Source organism: Schistocerca americana, chromosome 2 (assembly GCF_021461395.2).
Source record: "Schistocerca americana isolate TAMUIC-IGC-003095 chromosome 2, iqSchAmer2.1, whole genome shotgun sequence".
In the NCBI taxonomy this organism is placed as follows: domain Eukaryota; kingdom Metazoa; phylum Arthropoda; class Insecta; order Orthoptera; family Acrididae; genus Schistocerca; species Schistocerca americana.
The window spans coordinates 643,735,772-643,759,645 of record NC_060120.1 but is presented as its reverse complement, the minus strand read 5'-3'; the positions used below and the strand labels follow the sequence as shown (position 1 = coordinate 643,759,645).

General features: G+C 42.1%; 1 protein-coding gene across 1 annotated transcript in view; it reads left to right on the top strand.

The window, feature by feature from the left end:
- The window catches only part of LOC124594265 (vesicular glutamate transporter 2-like), a 169,934-nt gene that overhangs the window by 73,944 nt on the left and 72,116 nt on the right, over nucleotides 1-23,874 (top strand). Inside the window, exons 6-7 of the mRNA XM_047132628.1 lie at nucleotides 9,007-9,033; nucleotides 18,812-18,958. Coding sequence (XP_046988584.1) covers nucleotides 9,007-9,033; nucleotides 18,812-18,958 — 174 coding nt within the window. The remainder of the gene's footprint in view (nucleotides 1-9,006; nucleotides 9,034-18,811; nucleotides 18,959-23,874) is intronic.

The window sequence follows — 23,874 nt, the reverse complement described above, 5'->3', positions numbered from 1 at the left end:
TGGAGAGAACAACAAGATTAACACGTCTGGAGCAACGCTGCAGCAGTTCACCCGCATAAGATGTCACTGGCAAGTGTTTATCTTTTCCTTTTGTTATTTATTAAGTTTACGTTAGTGGGCTGTAATTTAGCCATGGAAAAGTAATTTAGCCATTGTTTGCATTTGCTATCAGTTTACAGAGGTATTTAAAAACATTAAGACCTTAACTTTACTTACATTCATAAGCAGTACATGAAGACAACGTGAGACTACCACGCAAGATTAATTTTTCTAGACTTGCATTTCTCACACATGGGCCATATGTTCTCACACTAATTGGAAAAAGTTGTTATACAACTTTAGACCATTTTATCACATAATAATATAGAACTGAGGACCTACACGAGGATCTAGATACTTAACTGTAGGAGATTTGTAAATAACTCCCCGATTTGATTATAACTACAGACTTATCAGGAGTTTCATCCGCTGGCGGTCTTTTTGGTCGTCATAATACTGCTCTGAAGCTGGTTATCCATTTCGTCCAAACATCTAGTTAATGCGGCGCAGTCTGCCATGCATAGCTGCCACAGCATATTCGTAATACTCGCGGATAGTCGTATCCTTACTTTAATTAACTGTGTGCTCCTGAGTATTAAGTTCTGCGCGTGTTGGTACCACATAGTTGAGATTTGCAAATGGGTTTCACAAAAGATGCAAACAGTCTGTCCCTGAATAACGCGCATTTGAACATAGCTGATGGGAGTTTAAACATCGATACTTCACTATCGATATTGACGCATATAAAACATTGTAATATAGATGTTAAGGGCGAAACATCGCCCTTCTATTTGGCAAACAAACTAGTCTGCTTGTTGTCATCATCAATCTTTTTTTGTTCATTTAAATGAAACTTTTTGTGAACGTGTATCATAACGACATCCTTGCAACACAAGTACGACTTATCAAACATGGCCTTCGAGTATGGCTGAGGTGGATGGCCTGGGGGGGGGGGGGGGGAGGAAGTGATGTGTTTGAGCAGACTAATGAAGAAACATTGGCTACTATTGTAGCTAGTGTGGACTGACACCTTCCACTGCTCATTCATTTCATGCTTTCGTGATGTCAAGCAGTAAGGTAAACACGTCGATCCAGAACAGGAAAAGAGGGAAACCAAATTTGATTTATGGGATGAATAATAGCACCAGAAAAAATTAATTTGCGAACTGGGAGGGAAACAGACATAACATTACAGTTCAATTACTATATGAAATATCGCCTTTTAGATCTTTAGCAAGATCCATTAGAAATACGGAATCACATTATCGGTAATACTAACCTACAACTACAAAATTTGCACGTAAATATCTGACCTGCGTTGTCACATCATCAGCTTCTGAAAGACTGTTCTCAAAAACAGGACATTCTTTCTGTCTCTAAATGTACTTGTTTTGCGACATACTACAAATTCATCATTTAAAATCGAAGGTTTATGTTTGATTATTACCGACTGTTGATATTCGGACTTCGATGATGGAATCGAAAGCGACGTAGATGATTTGTCAATATCGTGCACCCATAGTCGTATGTAACTAATGAGCGGAAGCATTCTGGATTAACCTAGACTGCCCCGATCCATTATGGTGTGCAGTGAATGATTCAGCTTAAGATTCTTAACAAAACAAAGAGAGGAGGCAAAGTCATAGATGAACCTACCGACCACAGCAGTCTTATTAGAGATAGAGTTCACACTCATTTGGGCAACAGTGGGACAGGAAATGGTCTCTGCGCTGTTCAGGAGGATATTAAAAAAAGAGGAAAAAAAACAAGTATGATTTGAGTATCTACGTGGGCGTGCTGAAAACTAATGCCTCGGAACTTTTACGTGAAAACTCTTAAAGCTTTTTAAATGAAGCGCCGTTATTAACATTTTTCATCTTTATTGTTGATGTCTACTTATTTATTTCTCAACATAATCACCCTGGCGACGACCATTATTTCTCCCAAGGAGAGACCAGTTTGTTGATAGTCACTGCACATTGTTTGACCTTGTTGACGAAGCTTACCTCTGCATGCACCGCTTCAGCCCTTTCAAAGTGAAGTCCTCAAAGTTGTTCTTTAAGTTTTAGAAACAGATAGAAATCCGATGGGGACACGTGAGGACTGTATGAAGGATGATCGATGACAGTGAACCCAAATCGTAGAATTGTTGCGGATGTCGCAGCGCTTGTGTGTGATCTGGAATTGTCATGCTGAAGCAGAGGGCGTTGCATGTACGGATGAACTCTTCGAATTAGCACCTCGATTACAGCTCGCTGTTTCTCACGTTCCGACATAGTTACGTGACACACCGCCAGGCTGCACGCTACAGTTCGCAGACCTCTAACTGCAGAACACAGGCCACTACACCTAAATTAGGTTTGTTCCACAATCGTTGAGCATATTTTCAGTTAGAATATGATAAACTTTCTTGGGACTGAGAAACTCATTTCCACGAATCAGCATGATTTTAAAAAGCATCGTTCGTTTGAAACTTAACTTGCCCTTTTCTCACATGATGTACTGCGAAATACGTGTTATGATGACGATGAACGAATCGTCTTGTAACGCCGGAAATGCATATCCTCCTATTTCCATCTATTGTACTATTTTTTTTCTTTGTTTTGTTACCTCAAGATATGACATTTCTGTCTCTTTATATATTGTAATTGTTTTACTGTTTGTATATATATATATTTATGCACTTATGTTGATGTATAATTGGTTTGTTTCGTAAATATTATTTGTATTTTTACGCTGGGTCTTGCCTAGGGAAAACTGCTATCGAACGATTACGTCGATAGGTCGTGTGACGAATCAAAGTGTGTAGGATCTTTGGTAGTGTGAACTCTGCCGCGTGAAGCGCGGGCGGAGCAGTCAGAGTCTGGCGGGAGTAGCGAGTGGAGCAGGTGTTGTGTGACGCTCCCGCGAGTTGCCGCGCTTTCGGGGTTTGGCAGCATGTAATTGCGCTCGACTAGCGATGATAGTTTCTGACATGGTGTCGCGGACGGGAAGCATTAGCTGGCGCACATCAAGAGCCCGTTTCGCCTGGTGACCGTGTCGAGAAGAAGGCGCGCCAACATCCAGCTTCTGCAACAGCGACGGCTGACAATGAGTGACTGTCGCCACCTCCTCGATCGATGGCTTCAAACCTTCAATCAACCAACAAGGAAGACTAAAAGCACGTAAAGTTTCAGAACTGTATGGCAGACCTCAGCTTTTCAAATTGTTCCGTTTGCCTCGCAAAATTACAGCAACTTAGCATGAACCTTTGTTGCTCATTGTCCCAATTGCATTGCCAAGCAGGGTCCCTTCCTTTTCCGAAATGAACCCGAGTGTCGTTGAAATTCAAACGCCAGCATTAAAATAATATAATTAGATTTCACTGCTTTAATTTCAAAGTTCAGTAGCTGGCTACAATATTTAGGTTACACGAGCACAAATTTAGAGTGCGAGTTTTGTTAGCATATTTTAGCTTACCTGTGACTGCGGCTCAGCTTGGTACGTACTAAATTTTACTATTGTTAATAGTTCAGAATCATTTAATTCAAGTTCAAAGTTAAATATCTTGTTTCTAAATTGCGTAGAGTCAAGTTGCTTTTGAAATGATTGTTGAGGTATTCCACGACTAACCGTATTTTACTGGATTTCGATGTGCTTCAGAAAGAAAGCTCACTATTAACTTCAGTCACTAAATTAATTTTCGATTTTCCGGTTTTATTAATTCTTTTGCTAAATTAAGTCAGAGTGTAGCGAAATTTATTACTTCTGACAAACTTTCAGTTTTCACACTACACGTGTCAACCTTCAGTTGCCACGCTTCTAGTGTTAATTATATGTGTAATAACCTTTCTTTTTCAGTTACTATAGTAATTGTCCTTAGGACTGGCGACCGTGATTTCCTCCAAATCTCAAATATCTAATTACCGCTAGTTAATTGTTAACGTAACGGCCGCACATTTACTTTCTTTATTAACTTTATCCCTTTTCAAAATTAATTTCCACCAGTTTCATTTGCATTTTTCCTTTCATTAAGATGTAACCCTTTCCTCCCTCTTTACCGATAGATTAACTTCGGTGACGATTGCTTTTCCCAAATTTCCATTAGGTACACGCGGTTTAATTTTTCACTGTCATTAAGCTCGATAAGTGAGGGGGGAGGTTACACGTGGCGACCTGGTGACAGGACAATCTTCAAATTTGAGGTTGTTCTGGACACGAATTTTGCATTGTGCAAATCTCGTATCAAAGTACTGGTTACGAAATGGTCTATACGTCAGCGAGAATATTCGTGTGAGGAATCCTAATTAGAGTTGAGATTTTGCATTTATATTGAAAATTATTAAAATGAGTGAAGGCAACAATTACCAAAATTTGGTAGACTTGGATACGGAACAATCGGTCGAACAGTGGGAAACGCGCACAGCGGTACCCATTGTTCCGGGGCAGGCGGCTAGCATGAAAGATGCGACCGCTGAAACGCAACAAAGAGCAGAAATGGAATTCCAGACTTTAGAAAATGTTTCGGAATCGGAAGTGAAAATCAAATCTGAATCCCTTGATGACGAATACGGGGGGACAATGAAAGAGGAAGCCGCTACGGAAGTAAAACCGGTGGTTTCCGGGAATTTAACTGATTTATTGAATGTTTTGATTAACGAAATCAAGAGTCAATCGGCAGAAATTAAAGATCAGGCTGCCAAGCAAGAAGCTCAGGCTGCCGAGCAAGCAGCTCAGGCTGCCAAGCAAGTAGCTCAGTCTGAAAAAATTGAACGAATGCTAGACAATCAGAACAAAGCTATTAATGTTGTTAACAACAATGTTGAAATTGTTAACACAAAAGTTGATAAAATCAAAGACGATATTGTCGTGATTAATACCGAAATCGGTAACCTTAAACAGGAAATGATAGGCGTTCAGGCGGAAATTGCGAGCATAAATACTCGCTTTGATTCCGAAATTAGCAGAATCGAGAAAAGTGTAGGAGACGCAGTTGCTCCGATCATCGAGAATAAGGTGACGGAACAAATTCAATTAGTGAGAAAAGAGGATCAACAGAAGGTGGAAACTTTAAAGGCTTTAGTATCCGAAGTAGATACCAAAGTGACGAAGCAGGCTAACACCTGCGAAGAGAAAAAGAGGGAAGTGGAAACGCTTGCGACAACCACTTGCCAAGTGATTACGAGGGTGTCGGAATTAGAAAGGAAACTTGACGAAAAACAGAGCTATGTGCCAATCTGTGCACATAGTTCGGAGTTGTTGACGAAAGAGGAGCGGTTCGACCCCTTGAAAAAAGGCGGTATACACCCGACGGATTTCATTAAAAATTGTGAAAGAGTTTTACCCAGATCATGGACTAACGAGAGAAAAATTAATGCGGTTATTGATGTGTTGGCTGGTGATGCCAAGCGTTGGGGCCTAAACCTCAACATTACGAACCTGACTTTTGACGAGTTTAAAAATTTGTTTCTGGCTGAATACTGGTCAGAGCAAAAACAGCAAAGTGTCTGGCGCGAATTTGTCGTATCGAGGCCTTTCGATGCGAATTCGCGCGGCTCGATGAAGGAGTTTTGTGAGGGCTGGATCCGCAAGTTGGAATATTTGCGTGATCGCCGCACGGAATCCGAAATAGTCTGGGAACTCTACATGAAGCTTCCAGATGATACAAAACGCTACGTAGGAAGCAATTACAGAACAATAAATGATTTCCTGGAAAGAGTGGAGGATGAGGACAATTGGCGCAATAATCGCGACAGTGGTAGAGGCCGTGGTAACAACAACGGGTACCACAGCAACCACAACAACGATAACCATGGGAATAATGCATACCGCAACCATGGCAGCAATAACAATAATGGTTCGGATCGTAATAACAATCGGTACAATGCAAATAATAACAGGAATGACGGAAACCAGTATCATACTAACGTGATACGGGCTTCACAGAATAGTAATAACGCCAGAGGGTGTGATCAGCCGCCTCAGCAGCATCCGGGGACCGTATCTGCTGGGACGAGACAGGGAAACCATTAGCCGCGCCGGTGAGGGGCCGACCGGGCGTGGAGAAATTTTGGCGGCCCAATAGCAGGAGAAAATCCAGGTGTCGTCGATATGAAAATTCCGTGTGGAATAATCAACGGCGGGAGAGTGTGCCAGTGTTAAGAGAAAGGAGTGCGCCCACAAGTTGTAGATCAGCTGTATACACGGCAGTAGAAGGTACATTCACTGTCAGTGAGAACAATTTAAGTAGTGTTCCGGAAATCGATTATAAGGTGCCAGCTGTAATACCCACAGCGGAACTGGAGATTGAGTTTAAGAATGATTCGCAATTGTTGAGAGAAGATCAGATGTCGGATAAAACGTCCGTCATCGAGCGAGGGGATGCAGAGAGGGATGAGGTCTGGTTAAGGCAGTTCGGTCGCTTATACGACGAACTAAGAGATTATAGGGGTCTGTATGGGAGAAGTGTTTATGGGGAGCGCGTACAGTATTTGCCGCGTCTCGTCCCACAGGAAGATAGTATTTGTGAAGTGATTGAAAGTTCTGGCCCTAACCGGCAGACTTTACCAGAAATAGTTGATGTTAATGGGGAGCATGAGCAAGATTCGTCGTGTTTCGTCCCGCAGGAGTTAGATGTTGAAGGAGTAACGGAAAGTTCTGGCCCTAACCGGCAGACTTTACCGAAAGTTATAGTGGTAGAAGTAGCCGACCCATCCGACGCAAACCTCCAGTTTAAACATTGCGAGAGTATTAAGGGGAAAGATTACGAAAATTTTAGTGATAGCCGGACACAATTGGTAGAAAAGCACATAGATTTCAGCGTGTATGAGGTTAGAGCTGACGTTATGCGGTCAGACGGTAGCAGTGTGGGTTGCGCAGATCCAGAGGAAGTAATTTCAGATGCGACTGGGCACATTCCTCCAGGTAGATTGGCAGATGAGATCGATCTGACCAAAGAGGAATCAACGAAGGTGACAATTAGTGAATCGATAGCAAAGCAATACTCACTAGTTGACGAGTTACAGGAAAAGGTTTCGGTATTGGAGGCGAAGCTACAGACTAAGCCTCAGGACAGACGTGTTGAAATTAAAACTGTATGTGAACAGAGGCTGAAAAAGCCGCCAGATAAACCGGATTTAGGATCAAAGCCGGATGGTTTTTTCTGGAATGACCTGGATATAGACGAGGACTTACTGTGGGAAAATAATGAAACAGTCGAGGACAAGTGTAGACAGATAGTAGTGTCTGTTAATATGCACGACCTACAACTAAACGTGTTGATGGACACCGGTGCAGAACTGAGTGCTGTATCTGGGAAAATATTTGAGTTACTGAAAGACAGACCTGGCATCGTAGTTATGCCAGTAACAGGAGTGAAAATTATCGGTGCTACTGGGAAGGCCAGTAAACCGGTCACAAAACAGATTTTTGTCAACTTCGAGATATGTGGGGCACGATTTGAGCAAGAGTTTGTCGTCGTGCCAGACTTAACTACGGAAGTAATTATCGGGTTAGATTGGCTATTAAAGAATCGTGCAGTGATTAATTGCGAAAGCAAAACTTTGACATGTACGTCACAAGATAAAACAATAGTAGTTAGTTCTGACGAGGCAGGAGACTGTGTGCATAGGCAACACCAGCCTATACACATTGTTAACTGGCCGGATGCTATTGACGTAGGTATGAATCTGAACTACTGTAATGTGAAGAATCTCGGCATTGACAATAATGTAGAAAGTGAATTGGAAAGTATTGTAGACGGTGTGTCAAACGTAACACACGAACAAAGACGAGGCCGACTTTCCCGTACCTATTGCCATCTCAACCATAGGGCATGGGGCAAATATGAAGCAGAATTTAAGAGAATTATGAACACCTTGAGACATGAATCGACGGGATTTTCTTCAGAGGAAATCCTGTTGGATGACAGAAGTAAATGTTTAGTGGAAGAGATAATCAAATTCCCTCCACGGATTGACATTAGTATTGGTGTGAAAAAAGATCGTTTGCGAGAAGTAATGAAGCTTAAAGCCGATGCTCGCATACGTCGTCATGACGCTGAAGCGCGTTTTGCTAAGTTTGCGATCGGAGACTTAGTACTTGTAAAAGCTCATGAGAAATCGAGAGAGATAGACAATGAAATCTCTAAATTTAAGTTTGTTTATAATGGATCATATAAAGTCATTGGTATACCTCACACAAATGCTTATTGCTTAGAGTATCCAAGCTCTGGAAAGCTGTTAGGTATACGAAATATAATAGATTTGAAATTGTACCAACCTAGGATCGATTAACACCACACAATGGGTAATTTGTACAATATGTAAATATAGAGTGTAAGATTTAAGGTTTGCTAGATTGCCATGATTTTGACTGACCAAGAGGACATTAAAGAAGTTGTAATTAATAAGTAATTAATTTTGACTAAATGATTTAAGAGAAAGTGATTATTTATCAATTGAAAAATCCAAGCTGCTAGTTTAAGTTTTCAGCTGAGTCACAGTAGATTAAGCAATGTAAATATGATTTTGTAACTAGCTGTAAGATTTCATGAATATGTGTTTTACTAGTCATTGCCGATGTACTTAGACGGTGTTTTAAGTTTCAGGCTAGTACATGCGTGTGATGATGGACAGTGTTGAGTTATCCACTGTGATAGTGTTAATGGACTCCTTGAGATTACTCGGGAGTGAGTTTTTCCCAAAGAATTCAGTGAAGCGGACGTTCTGGAAAAGCCGTTAGACAGGCGAGTGAGATCAAGCGTGCCGCACAGGGGGGCGCAACAATACTGACGAGGCGGAGCCGCTGTCGGCTCTTGTGCCGCCGTAGGCTCTCCGTGCCGCTCTCGGCATTCTTTGTACTTGCGGGTACGAAAGGCGGAATAGTTTTTCTTCCCGGACAGCTGATGTGAAAGAATTCTGCTGTCAATATTTATGGTTTTTTCGATCTGCTGAATATTATTTTCTTGTTTAGCATTAAGTGGACTCTCATGGCAAGAGTATTAATTACGAAAAGGTTATATAAAATGTGTATTCTATGTAATTAATAATTAATTTGCGTATTTTGATCTACCTGTTTTTATGACCATGTACTCTGATTAATTTTGTAAATAGTATTCCATTTCATGATAGTGTTACGGATTTTGACGATTTTGGAATAGCTAAACCATTTTCTATATCTTCTATGAATTTTAATATGTTGTCAACCTGTTTTATTTGGTGCAAGATGACAGTGGAATACGATTAGGAGTGTCTCCACTCAGTTATTATGGTCTAAAAATTGATTTATGATTAATTAGACGAATGCTAAATTTTGTTGATGTTTTCACCATATGCATTTCCGCTGTTTCTTTTTTGGGACATTTTCTGAGTCTGTTTACGTTACACGAACATCCTCAGACAATGTGGGGCACGTGTAACGCCGGAAATGCATATCCTCCTATTTCCATCTATTGTACTATTTTTTTCTTTGTTTTGTTACCTCAAGATATGACATTTCTGTCTCTTTATATATTGTAATTGTTTTACTGTTTGTATATATATATATTTATGCACTTATGTTGATGTATAATTGGTTTGTTTCGTAAATATTATTTGTATTTTTACGCTGGGTCTTGCCTAGGGAAAACTGCTATCGAACGATTACGTCGATAGGTCGTGTGACGAATCAAAGTGTGTAGGATCTTTGGTAGTGTGAACTCTGCCGCGTGAAGCGCGGGCGGAGCAGTCAGAGTCTGGCGGGAGTAGCGAGTGGAGCAGGTGTTGTGTGACGCTCCCGCGAGTTGCCGCGCTTTCGGGGTTTGGCAGCATGTAATTGCGCTCGACTAGCGATGATAGTTTCTGACATGGTGTCGCGGACGGGAAGCATTAGCTGGCGCACATCAAGAGCCCGTTTCGCCTGGTGACCGTGTCGAGAAGAAGGCGCGCCAACATCCAGCTTCTGCAACAGCGACGGCTGACAATGAGTGACTGTCGCCACCTCCTCGATCGATGGCTTCAAACCTTCAATCAACCAACAAGGAAGACTAAAAGCACGTAAAGTTTCAGAACTGTATGGCAGACCTCAGCTTTTCAAATTGTTCCGTTTGCCTCGCAAAATTACAGCAACTTAGCATGAACCTTTGTTGCTCATTGTCCCAATTGCATTGCCAAGCAGGGTCCCTTCCTTTTCCGAAATGAACCCGAGTGTCGTTGAAATTCAAACGCCAGCATTAAAATAATATAATTAGATTTCACTGCTTTAATTTCAAAGTTCAGTAGCTGGCTACAATATTTAGGTTACACGAGCACAAATTTAGAGTGCGAGTTTTGTTAGCATATTTTAGCTTACCTGTGACTGCGGCTCAGCTTGGTACGTACTAAATTTTACTATTGTTAATAGTTCAGAATCATTTAATTCAAGTTCAAAGTTAAATATCTTGTTTCTAAATTGCGTAGAGTCAAGTTGCTTTTGAAATGATTGTTGAGGTATTCCACGACTAACCGTATTTTACTGGATTTCGATGTGCTTCAGAAAGAAAGCTCACTATTAACTTCAGTCACTAAATTAATTTTCGATTTTCCGGTTTTATTAATTCTTTTGCTAAATTAAGTCAGAGTGTAGCGAAATTTATTACTTCTGACAAACTTTCAGTTTTCACACTACACGTGTCAACCTTCAGTTGCCACGCTTCTAGTGTTAATTATATGTGTAATAACCTTTCTTTTTCAGTTACTATAGTAATTGTCCTTAGGACTGGCGACCGTGATTTCCTCCAAATCTCAAATATCTAATTACCGCTAGTTAATTGTTAACGTAACGGCCGCACATTTACTTTCTTTATTAACTTTATCCCTTTTCAAAATTAATTTCCACCAGTTTCATTTGCATTTTTCCTTTCATTAAGATGTAACCCTTTCCTCCCTCTTTACCGATAGATTAACTTCGGTGACGATTGCTTTTCCCAAATTTCCATTAGGTACACGCGGTTTAATTTTTCACTGTCATTAAGCTCGATAAGTGAGGGGGGAGGTTACAGTCTCCAATGTGAATGACTAAATAGAAACACACAAATCTCTTCTTTGCATATACAGCAGGTTTGTCAGTGAAGTCGATAAGGAGCTGGCTGCATGGTCTTGGTCTACAACGACTAAAATAATTGGTAGAAGTCGTTGGTAAAAAATAATATATTGTACTTAACTGGTGGTACAGGAGTCTTCATGGTAAGGAGGAAACTGATTACAAACAGAGAGCTATAGAGGCATCACAAAGTCATACTTTAACTAAACGCCTTGTTAGAGGTTGCTTCCTATCAGCTGAAGGCTATTCTACTTTCCTGCTTGACGTCCCGAGCAAGAGTCACCGAGCGCAAGCTAGAGACTTGTTGCAAGCCGCGGAGCGACGCTAGTCGTGACTCGCGGGTCCAGCGATACTAGTACGGACCACGGTCGATAACTTTAACCCCTAAAACCTGATACCACTGGATGAAAAAAGGGCAACAGGCAGAACTTCTAGCTTACCGGAAAGCATTTGACATGGTGCCCCATTGCAGGATGTTAACGGAGGCAGGGGCCTATGGAATAAGTCACAGATATGTGAGTGGCTCTAAAACGTCTTAAGAGAACCCAGGATGTTGTCCTCGACGACGAATGCTCAGCAAAGACAAAAGTATCGTCAGGAGCGCCCCAGGGAAGTGTGGTAGGACCGCTGTTGTTCTCTATATACATAAATAATTTGGTGGACACGGCGGGCAGCAACCTGCAGTTGTTTGCTAATGATGCCGTGGTGTACGGTAAGTTGTCGAAGTTGAGTGACTGTAGGAAGATACAAGACGACTTAGGCAAAATTTCTAGTTGGTGTGATGATGGCAGATAGGCCTAAATGTGGAAAGATGGAAGTTAATGAGGATGAGTAGGAAGAACAAACCTGTAATGTACAGTTACAGTATTACTAGTATCCTGCTTGATACAGTCAAGTCATTTAAATATCTGGGCATAGCATCGGAAAACGATATGAGGTGGACCGAGAATGTGGTAGGGAAGGCGAATGGTCGACTTCGGTTTACTGGCAGAATTTTAGGAAAGTGTGCTCCATCTGTAAAGAAGACCACATATAAGACATGGTGCGACCTACTCTTGAATACTGCTCGAGTGTTTGGGATCCATACCAGGCGAGACTGAAGGAAGAGGTGGGCTACTATAATTTTTCCCGGTAGGTTCAAACAACATGTAAGTGTTATGGAGATGCTTCAGGAATTCAAATGGAAACCCCTGCAGGGGGTGACGTTCTTTCCAAGAATAACTATTCAGAAAATTTAGAGAATAGGCATTTGAAGCTCACTGGTGAACGAGTCTATTGCCACCAGCATACATTGCGAGTAAGGACCATGAATATAAGATTCGAGAAACTAGGGCTCAAATGAAGGCATATAGACTATAGTTTTTCCTTCGCTCTATTTGCGAGTGGAACAGGAACAGAAATGACTTGCAATGCTGTGGATACCCTTTGTCATGCTCTGTACAGTGGCTTGTGGAGTATCTATGTAGATGTAAGTAGTGGGACAAAGCTGCCACCACCCCATGTTGCATTGTTGCCAAATTTGTTCAAGATGGCGGATCCAAGATGGCGTAGATAGATATGGCAATGTCACAATGACATCATGGTGGGAAATTAAAATTCTGGTAGGAAACTAGGACATTTGGGTGACCTAAACTAGCCTAACTCCATCTCCTCCAGTCCTCCATCTGCTCCCCCAGAAAATGGTGGGAAAATAAAATTTTGGCGGGGAAAAAAAGGTCACTTGGGCTACCTCCACTAAGCTAAGTCATCCGATGGCCACCTCTTCCTTGGAATTGGCGGGAAAAGGACTCAGCCTGTGGTGGGCTGCTGTAGAGAGGAAGGAGTGTACTTTATCTCTGGACAATTTATTTAGGGATGGATTTCACATAGTTTATTATACTGATATAAAACACTCGATCTGACGTGCTTGGGGTCACGATGCACAGCCTACAGACCTGAAAATTTCTCGTAAGCCACCAAAATAATGCAGTACACTGATATACAGACACACAGACAACTCGTAAACTGGCATAAAAATGCTTGCAAAACGCTATGCAAACATGATCACGAATTATAAACTGTCGAAATAATGCATTTTGCACAGCCCACAGATATGATCATAAACCAATGCAACAAACACGTCCACTACTCATGAAATTGAAAAAAAATTATGCATATTTAACACTCTGCCAACAGGCTCACAATGCTTAAACAGCCTGAAATAATGCCCTGCACAAACACTCATTGCACATATAAAATTCTTTTGAACTATCGGTATGAATTTCGACTGTGACATATCAATGACCTATTCCCTACACAACTCGAAGGCGCGAACGCTGGACGGCGTGCTCACGCCGGTCCCATACGTGGGACATCTCTGGGCCACGCACACGCATTTACCATTTCTAGTGCGATACCTATCTACCTGTGGTCCAGTGAAGACCTAATTGCCGAGCGACTCACCATCATAGGTGCAGATAAAAGATGTGTTACCCTTCCTGGAGATCGTTAAGTCCTGCTTTTGACAAACATCTTCAAAATGCAAACGTTCTCACTGCTATATAGAGGCTCCTATACCCCAGCACAAAGGATGTCTTGTGAATGAATGGCGCATTCTGATTGGCTCCTACTGAATTCACCGAGCAAATTACTGATGCTGCTGGTGTGGAGGCACTGTCTGCCCTTTTTTTCTGCAGATGAGACTTTTAGTGACAATACTGTTTTGTACAGATCCTCATATTGCACTGACAATTAAACCCTGCAAAAGTGCTCTACAGGTTGTGAAATACAGAAAGACACTTGCTCAGTTACACCACTCTGCCACTGAGGAAAGAAGCTTGAATATTACAGCGTGAAACCGATCTCCAACCTGGCAATATATTACCGCATACCGTGTCAATGTAGTAAACATACAATTCGTATCCTGTGCCATCAAAATCGCCCGTTTTGCATCATGCATATAGCTATCGACCGCCAGATACTCTTACATATACTGCGAAGACAGGCAGCATAAGCACATGCACTAGATATTTCCCACAAGGTACGGTGGTTATTAACCACAGCTAACGATTACAAGTCATCTGACCCCGATGCATGACCAGAGTGCCCTCAGTGCACCAGAGTCACTCTCTGAACTGTTGCACAAAGTCAGTGTCGGTTCCCCTCAGCACAGTGGCAGCACAGTTTCTGGCCCCGACCTGCTTTGCTTACTTGATTTCTTCACCCATCTGCAGACTCTGGGATCACATGAACATGGTTTGCCAAAATATCATACCATTTTCGCGATACTTATCGATACAAAGCACATGTAATATCGCTTACATAGTGGTATCGCTTGTGCAGTAAGATTCCGAAGATATAGACAGGAAATTATTTCTTGGGATGCAGGAATGTACCTGACGTAATCATGTCGTCCTCTAGACGGTCGAATAGCGAACTAACACTCATTGTGTGGTGGACAGCCTTGCCGGCCGGAGTGGCCGTGCGGTTCTAGGCGCTACAGTGTGGAACTGAGTGACCGCTACGGTCGCAGGTTCGAATCCTGCCTCGAGCGTGGATGTATGTGATGTCCTTAGGTTAGTTAGGTTTAATTAGTTCTAAGTTCTAGGCGACTGATGATCTCAGAAGTTAAGTTGCATACTGCTCAGAGCCATTTGAACCATTCTGGACAGCCTTCGTGATCGCGTGGATATTTGAGAAGATTCATTATGGATGTGTGTTTGTGCTGGACCATTATTCCCTCCCATATAAATTGTCTGGTTGACTGCTTCTGCAGATTTCCTGTCTTCATTAGGTTGAGAGAACATTGATTGTGGTGTGTGGATCTAGCAGGTGAAGAACTTTGTAAATTATAAGCATGATTTGGAATCTGTTATATCACCGACATCAGTATTTGCGAGTTAAAATATCAGTTTTGTTCTTTTTTTTTTCGAGGTTTCACGTAAAGGCCTTCGCAGATGAGATCAATTTCTAGTTACTCAGTGGCTTACACACACTCCACCTCACTAAGGTTTCGAGTTTCTATAGAAATAATTTCCTGTCTATATCTTCGGAATCATACTGCAAAAGTGATACTGCTATGCAAGCGATATTGGATGTGCTTGATATCGATAAGTATCGCGAAAATGGTATGATATTTTAGCAAACCATGTGGAATTGCACATGTTCATGTGATCCCAGAGTCTGGAGATGGGTGGAGAAAGCAAGTAAGCAAAGCAGGTCGGGGCCAGAAACTGTGCTGCCACTGTGCTGAGGAGAACCGACCCTGACTTTGTACAACAGTTCGGAGAGTGACTTTGGTGCACTGAGGGCACTCTGGTCATGCATCGGGGTCAGATGACTTATAATCATTAGCTATGGTTAATAACCACCATACCTCATGGGAAATATCTAGTGCATGTGCTTATGCTGCCTGTCTTCGCGGTATATGTACGAGTATCTGGCGGTCGATAGCTACATGCATGATGCAAAAGGGGCGATTTTGATGGCGCAGGATACGAATTGTATGTTTACTACATTGACACGGTATGCGGTAATAAATGGTTCAAATGGCTCTGAGCACTATGGGACTCAACTGCTGTGGTCATAAGTCCCCTAGAACTTAGAACTACTTAAACCTAACTAACCTAAGGACAGCACACAACACCCAGCCATCACGAGGCAGAGAAAATCCCTGACCCCGCCGGGAATCGAACCCGGGAACCCGGGCGTGGGAAGCGAGAACGCTACCGCACGACCACGAGATGCGGGCTATGTGGTAATATATTGCCAGGTTGGAGATCTGTTTCACGCTGTAATATTCAAGCTTCTTTCCTCAGTGGCAGAGTGGTGTAACTGAGCAAGTGTCTTTCTGTATTTCACAAGCTGTAGGGCACTTTTGCAGGGTTTAATTGTCAGGTCAATATGGCAATCTGTACAAAACAGTATTGCTGCTGAAAGTCTCATCTGCAGAAAAAAAAAAGGTGGACAGTGCTTCCACACCAGCAGCATCAGTAATTTGGTGGGTGAATTCAGTAGGAGCCAATCAGAATGCACCATTCATTCACAAGACATCCTTTGTGCTGTGGCCTCTCCATTGCAGTGAGAACATTTGCATTTCGAAGATGTTTGTCAAAACCAGGACTTAAAGATCTCCAGGAAGTGTAAAAGATGATGGATGGGGTGCCATGTTAGGACCATCAGGAGGAACACATTCGGTGTTATTCTGGGCTATTTTTGTAAGCAGGTCCTGTTAGGACAAGAATTTCCATGCAGACTAGCTGAGACATCACGAAAGCTCCTACAAAAGCAACTGTTAACTACATCTGCAGTACTTTACGATATCCTAAAGGTAGACTTGGCTCTTATTTACATAGACATGTGACAGCAGTATAACACTGACAGCCTTTTACTTGCGCCAGCATAGATGAGTCGCTGCTCAGACACCTCTCACTTGATGCTGGACTGGTGGCTGGGTAAACACGTATGTGGCCATAGAGGTCTTGCATGTCCTGTTAGGATCGCTAGGGAGAATGTACCCTGTGATATTCTGGGAAGCATTGCAACAGAGTTCTACAGCACATCCAGAGGGGGGACTTGGCTCTTATTTACATAGACCTTTGATGTCAGTATAACACTGACAATCTTTTATCTGCACCTACGATGGTGAGTCACTCGGTAATTAGGTCTTTGCTGTACAGCAGGTAGAAAGGTATCGCGCCAGGAACAGCAAACACATGCGAGCAGCCCAGACGTGTCTCGCGTATTATGAGACTGGCGTGAGCGCTGTCTATTGTGCACGTCTTGGAGCTGTGTAAGGAATGGTTCGTTGATATGTCATGGTCGAATTTCTTGCTGATAGTTCGAAAGTGTTTTTTACATGTGATGAGTGTTTGTACAGTGTATTATTTTCAGCTGCTTAAGCATTGTGAATGTGTTGGCAGAGCATTAAACATGCATTATTTTTTGACAATTTCATGAGTAGTGGACGTGTCTGTTGCATTATTTTGTGATCATACCTGTGGGCTGACCAATGCATTATTTCGACAGTTCATAATTAGTGGGCATGGTTGCGCAGTGTTTTACAAGCATTATTTTGACAATTTACAAGTTGTTTGCGTGTCTGTATATCAGTGTACTGCATTATTTCGGTGACTTACGAGTAGTTTGCAGGCCTGTAGGCTGTGTATTGTGATCCCAAGCACGTCAGAGTGAGTGTTTTGTATTAGTGTGATAAATAAACTATGTGAAATCCCTCCCTAAATAAATTGCTCCAAAATAAATGAAGTACACACCTTCCTCTCTCCAGCAGCCCAGCACAGGCTGAGTCCTTTTCCCGCCATTTTTCCCGAGACCACCGTGGGACCATAGAGCACTCTGGTTGCAGTACTGTGTACTAGGTCAGTTGGACTCCGGACCTAATGGTGAACACACTGGATTGAGCTACTGCCTATGACAACTCAAATTGTTTAAATAAAGATTGCATGCAAAATACTTACGTCCATCCTATCCAGCAGCCCAGCACAGGCTGAGTCCTTTTCCCGCCAATTCCAAAGAAGAAGTGGCGGTCGAATGTCTTTGGTTAATGGACGTAGCCCAAGTGACCTCTTTTCCCACCAATTTCTTAGTTAGTGGTTGTAGCTCAAGTGATCTTTTCTCCCTGCCAAAATTTGAACTTCTCACCATGACGTCATTGCAATGTTGCCATACCTATCAGTGCAGTCTTGGATCTGTCATCTTGAATAAATTTGGCAACAATGCAGCCAACAATTTGGTGGTGGCTTTGTCCAACTACTGATGCGGACGTAGATTGCTATTGCTGTTGACAAAAAAAATGGTTCAAATGGCTCTGAGCACTATGGGACTCAACTGCTGAGGTCATTAGTCCCCTAGAACTTAGAACTAGGTAAACCTAACTAACCTAAGGACATCACAAACATCCATGCCCGAGGCAGGATTCGAACCTGCGACCGTAGCGGTCTTGCGGTTCCAGACTGCAGCGCCTTTAACCGCACGGCCACTTCGGCCGGCTGCTGTTGACACTCCTATGTTCCAACATGATAAGTCATTTTCTCTGGGTTGCTGTCATACCTACCTGGTTTGAAGAACACTGGGTCTCTCTATTGTATCACGACTGGGCCACTAAATCACCCGACTGTAATCCGTGGAAAATGTCTATTACTATTTGTAACAGCGTTTGAAATGTGGGAAGTAGCTGTACTGAATCTAAACATCCGTAAGTGGGTACATTTGGATATGGCACACCTCAAAAAACTTGTTGACCTCTTACTCTCCGAACTGAGGCGATTATCAAGGCCAGAGCGAGTGCTACATGGTATCATCGAGATGTCTGCTGTGGGTCACTATTTTTCTGTCCAGTGTGCTTATTTATCTGAACTGGCACCCTGGGATTTCTTCTTGTTCCCCAGTAGCGAATAAGCGCTCACAGGGCGGAAACGCCCTCCGAATAAAGAAACTACTGTGTCGTACATTGGTGAGTTGACTGACATTTCCCAGGAAGAATTGTTTAGCACATTTTCCAAGTAGTTGGAAATGCTGAAGGAGTTGGTGAGTGTATATGGGGAGGCTTTTGGAAGCCTAACTCTTAAATAAATTTATTAAAATGGATTGAACTAAAATCTTTTGACATGGAGTGGCTATGAGAGACATTGCTTCATGATAACTTCTTTGTTGATGGCTTGCGTTCTTTCATCGCTTTAATGTGACCCAGGAAACGGAGATTTACCAGTCGAGAGCAACAAACTACATATCGTTGCAGCCAGCAACTCCCTGGAAACGCATCCTGACCTCGCGCCAGGTGTGGCTGCTGGTGTTGGCCAAGTGGGGCAGCTTCTGGGTGCTGTCCACCCTGCTGACACAGGCACCCACCTACCTCAGGAACATACATGGCTGGAGCATCGGTATGGTGAGTCATTCTGTGCTTGGAGCAGCTGGCTACAGCAGTGGCTACAGGTGTTTTCCAAACGGGGTAGCTCCAAAGTTCTGTAGAATTGACGAGTGGAGGCACACATCTAGCTAAGGAAGATAATCTGCTGTTACATCAGCATGTCTGATTTAATGTCATAGGTGCCAAATTACATTGATGACAGTACTATATACAAAATGACATTTAGCTGGTCTGCGAGCATGTTTGACCCAATAATACAGTCATCTCTTGCTCACTTTTTTTATTATTGCTCCGGGTTACTTGTATCTCCTTGACATTATCTTCAGGTCAAATCTACGAGCTAGAGAATTAACATTAAAAGGTTGGAACTAACTTTTATATAAAAAATATTTTATCCTCTACAGCCTTCAATATTTCTTCTCCCAAAAGTGGCCACTCTTCTTGTAGTGAATTTATTCCTCTGTTGCAGTCAGTCACCGCCTAATGATCCCTTTAAGATTATCAACAAACTCTGAACCTTAACTTAATCAGGTTCCATCACTTTAACTTGCTACCTTTTTCGTTCGTTGTAATCTATTGTTCATAACCAATAAATTATCGTCAGTTTGCATCTGCACCTGGAAAAGTCTCACAATTTAAAATCTAGTTTCGAAAACTCTGTTCCACATATGCATCCTTCTTTTATGACTCCTAAGCAAAGTGTTAGCAATGGTTAAATTATCATCATCAACGGGTTGTCTGCCTTGCGTCAGGTTTTGACCGCATAGCCCTCCATGCTTCTCTGTCTTCTGCGTTCCTCTTCATTCTTTGGTACCCTCCCTGTGGCCTGCTGACATCATCCAGGATCTGGAACCTTCCTTCTGCCCTTCCCTCTCTTTCCCGGAACAAAACCTTCAGTTGCCTCTACTAGAAGGCAATCTCTTCTTAGATTGTGCCCTATTCAGTTTAGTTTCCTGTTCTTCGCCGTCAGCAGCATCCTCCGTTCTTCTCCAATCCCCCTCAGTATTTCTTCATTCCTGACTTTATCAATCCAGCTGATCTTCTCTATTCTCCGCTATAGCCACATTTCTCAAGCTTCAATTCTCTTCTCATCCTGCGTCCTCAAAGTCCACGTTTCTACTCCATACAAGGCCACGCTCCATATTAAGCACTTAACCAGTCGCTTCCTTAATTCTTTGTTTAGACAACTAGTTAGGAGTCTTCTCTGCTTTTGAAATACCTCTTTCGCCAGAGCCATTCTCACTTTGATATCTTGTTGGCAATCCATGTCTTCTTTAATCCAACTTCCCAAATACTTGAATGCTTTTACCTGTTCTATGATTTCTGACCCCAACTTAATTTTCACTTTTCTTTTCTTTAGGTCTATGACTATTATGATGTTTGGTTTATGGGGCGCTCAACTGCGCGGTCATCAGCGCCCATACAAAGTCCCAATTTTTACACAGTCCAATTTTTTCGCAAGCCAATCTAGCCACTGCCACGAATGACGATGCTGAAATGATGAGTACAACACAAACATCCAGTCCCCGGGCAGAGAAAATCCCCAAGCCGGCCGGGAAACGAACCCAGGACACTGTGATCCAGAGGCAGCAACGCTAGCAACTAGACCACGAGCTACAGACGCCTATGATCATGCTTTTGGTTTTCTTTTTATTAATTTTTCATGCCATATGCTGCACCGGCTTAATTAAGGTCACTTAGAATTTGAGTCAGCGCCTCTTGATTTTCTGCAAGGATCGCCATGTCATCTGCAAATCTTATACGAGTACATTCAATTTTCCGCCCACTTATCCTGACGCCTCTTGTCCCGTCCAAACAGCTTTCCAGTACTTCATCCAGATAGATGTTAAATAGGATCGGCGAGAGACAACAGCCCTGTCTAACACCTATCCCAATCTTGTTGTCTTCAGAGATCTCATTACCTATTTGTACCGGAGCTTTCTGATTCAGGTACAGATTTTCGATCAATCTACTCTCCTTCCACTTTATTCCCTTCTTTTTCAAGATATTTAACAGCTTATCCTACTGCACTCTATCCTAGGCCTTTTCGAGGTGTATGAAAACAGCATACACTTCTTTGCCCTTTTCTGTGTATCTTTCGTCGATGGTTCTTAGAAGTCCAATGGCATCTCATGCTCCCTCTCCCCTTCTTAAACCATATTGTTCTTCGGCCAGTGTTTCTTCCAGTGTTCCATATAGCCTCCTATCCATAATTCGAGGAACTACTTTTGCTGCCTGCAATATTAAGCCTATTGTCCTGTGGTCTTCACACTCTTTGGGATTATTAGTCTTTGGGATTGGGACTATTATACTTACGAGAAAGTCTTCTGGCGATGCCTCTTTGTCATAGATGTAGTTGCCAAGAGAGGTCAACTCATTTTCGCCTGTTTCTTTTAAACTCTTTAAGATTTCCGTCGGAATGTCATCTACACCACAGTTTTTGTTGTTTTTAAGGTCTCCCGGTGCCTCATTTACCTCTGAACCTAGAATAAAATCTCTTTTTTCATCTTCATTTACTGATTTTTTCTTTTCAATCTGCAGATCGGAAGGTCTTTGATCCGCTTCATAGAGTTCCAATATATTCTTTCCATCTGAACAGCGTGTGAGTCACTTAAGAGTTCCATCTTTCCTTTCTGTCTCCATATTTGTCATGTTCTTCCTTCCCTGAAATACTACTTCCTTGGCTACTCGATACATCTTTTCATACTTGCCCTCTTTCTCCAGTGTCTCAGTTTCTGAGTAGATTTTTCTCGTCCATTTTTCCATGGCCTGACCAGTTACTCTTCCCAGCTCATTGTTAAGTCTTCTGTATTACCTTTTCCTTCATCAGTTTGTGCGTTTTTCCATTTTCTCCTTTCTGCCATCTTCAAGATCATGTCATCAGTAACCGACTTTTTCCTTCTCCGCTTGCACTTCACCAGACCAACGACATTTTTACTGGTTGCTTTCAGGGCGTCTCTCAACTGGTTCCACTGTTCAATTATGCCCCCTGTCTTTTTTCTAATTTTTCACTTGTCTCGGAACTTCTCTTCAAGCTTTTTGGTTATTCCTTCTTCCTTTACAGCATCCAAGCTAAATTTGTCTCTCACTTTACCTACCAATATTCTTTTCAATCTAATCTGCACATTTGCTACAGCCAAGTTGTGGTCAGAGTTAATATCTGCTCCTGGATAAGCCTTGGCGTTTCTCATGCATGTCCGTAATCTACTCTGTATTAATATGTAATCGATCTGGTATCTGCTGTTTTGTATATTCGATGTCCATGTTTACTATCATCTTTTGTGATCTTCAGAAAGAATGTTTCCAACTACCAATGAGTTATCCTTAGAAAATCTGACCATTCTCGCATCTATTTCGTTTCTGTTACCCAATCCAAACTTTCCAACCACATCTCCGTCTTTCCCTTCGCCAACCACCACTATCCAATCTCCCATTACTATTATGCAAGCCTTTTTCTTCTCTCTCTCCACTAGTGATTCAATTCTGCTGTAGCACCCTTCAATGTCATCGTTGCTGTGTTGGCTTGTTAGCATGTAGACCCGTATCAGAACTACGTCTTTCTTGTGGCCTTTCAACCTCAGTATCATCAGTCTGCTATTTATGTATTCCACTTTCATTATCATGGTTTTTACCTTCTTCTTTACCATGATAACTACTCCAATCATTCCGTTTTTTTCCTCGCCTGAATAAAATATTACTATTTGCAAGGCCCACTTGACATGGCCCTCTAAGTGAAAAATAATGATTCCGGAGGTAAAACATCCCCTCAATCAGATCTCCGGGAGGGGAGTACATGGAGGCTAATTGAAAGTGTAAAGATAAAGAAAAAGAAAAGGAAAGAGGAAAAGCTAAGGATTGGTACGTGGAACGTTCACACCCTCTTACAAATTGGCAAATTGGAAAATGAGAAATAAGAGATAGAGCACAACAATATAGATTAAATTATGCTCTGTCAAAAATTCTCCCAGGTGGCTTCCTCTTTCAGTCCTTCCCCTGATCCCATGTTTTCCTGTTACTTTCTCTTCCTATCTCTGCTACCGAGTTCCAGTCTCTCATAACTTTTTAAATTTTTTTATCTCTTAACCATATGAATAATTTCTTTTTTCTTGTCGTACGTTCTTTCAATCAGCTCACTATCTATGGGGTTGGTAGGCATGTTGACTTTTACCATTGCGGTACGTGGGTGTTCGGTTTACGTCTATCTTCGCTATGATAATGTTAATGGCAGTTTAGAGATAGGGTTGATTACTGTGATACTAATTCATTGTTTGTTTTTAATAACTAACACTCACCGAGTGTGATTTTAATATAGCAGTTACTGAGAATGAACTGTCATACATTTTCAGCCATAAATAAATGCCTATTGCATGTACTATCATTACAGTAAACTGCATTTAGGTACTGCAAATTAGCCGCGTGGAGTAGCCGCGCAGTTAGAGGCGTCATGTCACTGACTGCGCGGCCCCTCCCGCCGGAGGTTCGAGTCCTCCCTCGGGCATGGGTGTGTGTGTTGTTCTTAGCGTAAGTTAGTTTAAGTAGCGTGTAAGTCTAGCGACCGATGACCTAAGCAGATTGGTCCCTTAGGAATTGAGACACATTTTGAACTGCAAATTACAATACTGAAAGCTGTTATGAGAGTCATAGCAAGTTTTTGTTGTGGGGTGATCGGTTTTCTAAATGTTATCGACTATATAATGAATTAGGGAACAATTGTGAACGGTAATTCATCCAATCTGAAATAAGGGAACATGAATAATGTGTAAGAATATTTAATAAAAAAATTAAATATTGGTATGTCTTCACCCACCTTCGTCTCTCTTTCGTATTGATTCATGGTACACTTAACAAAATGCACCGCGCTCTCCTGTGGGTCACACCCCATACCTCAATGTCGGTAATGGGCTACCGCTAGCGTCTGCAGCGTCCAGGTGAGA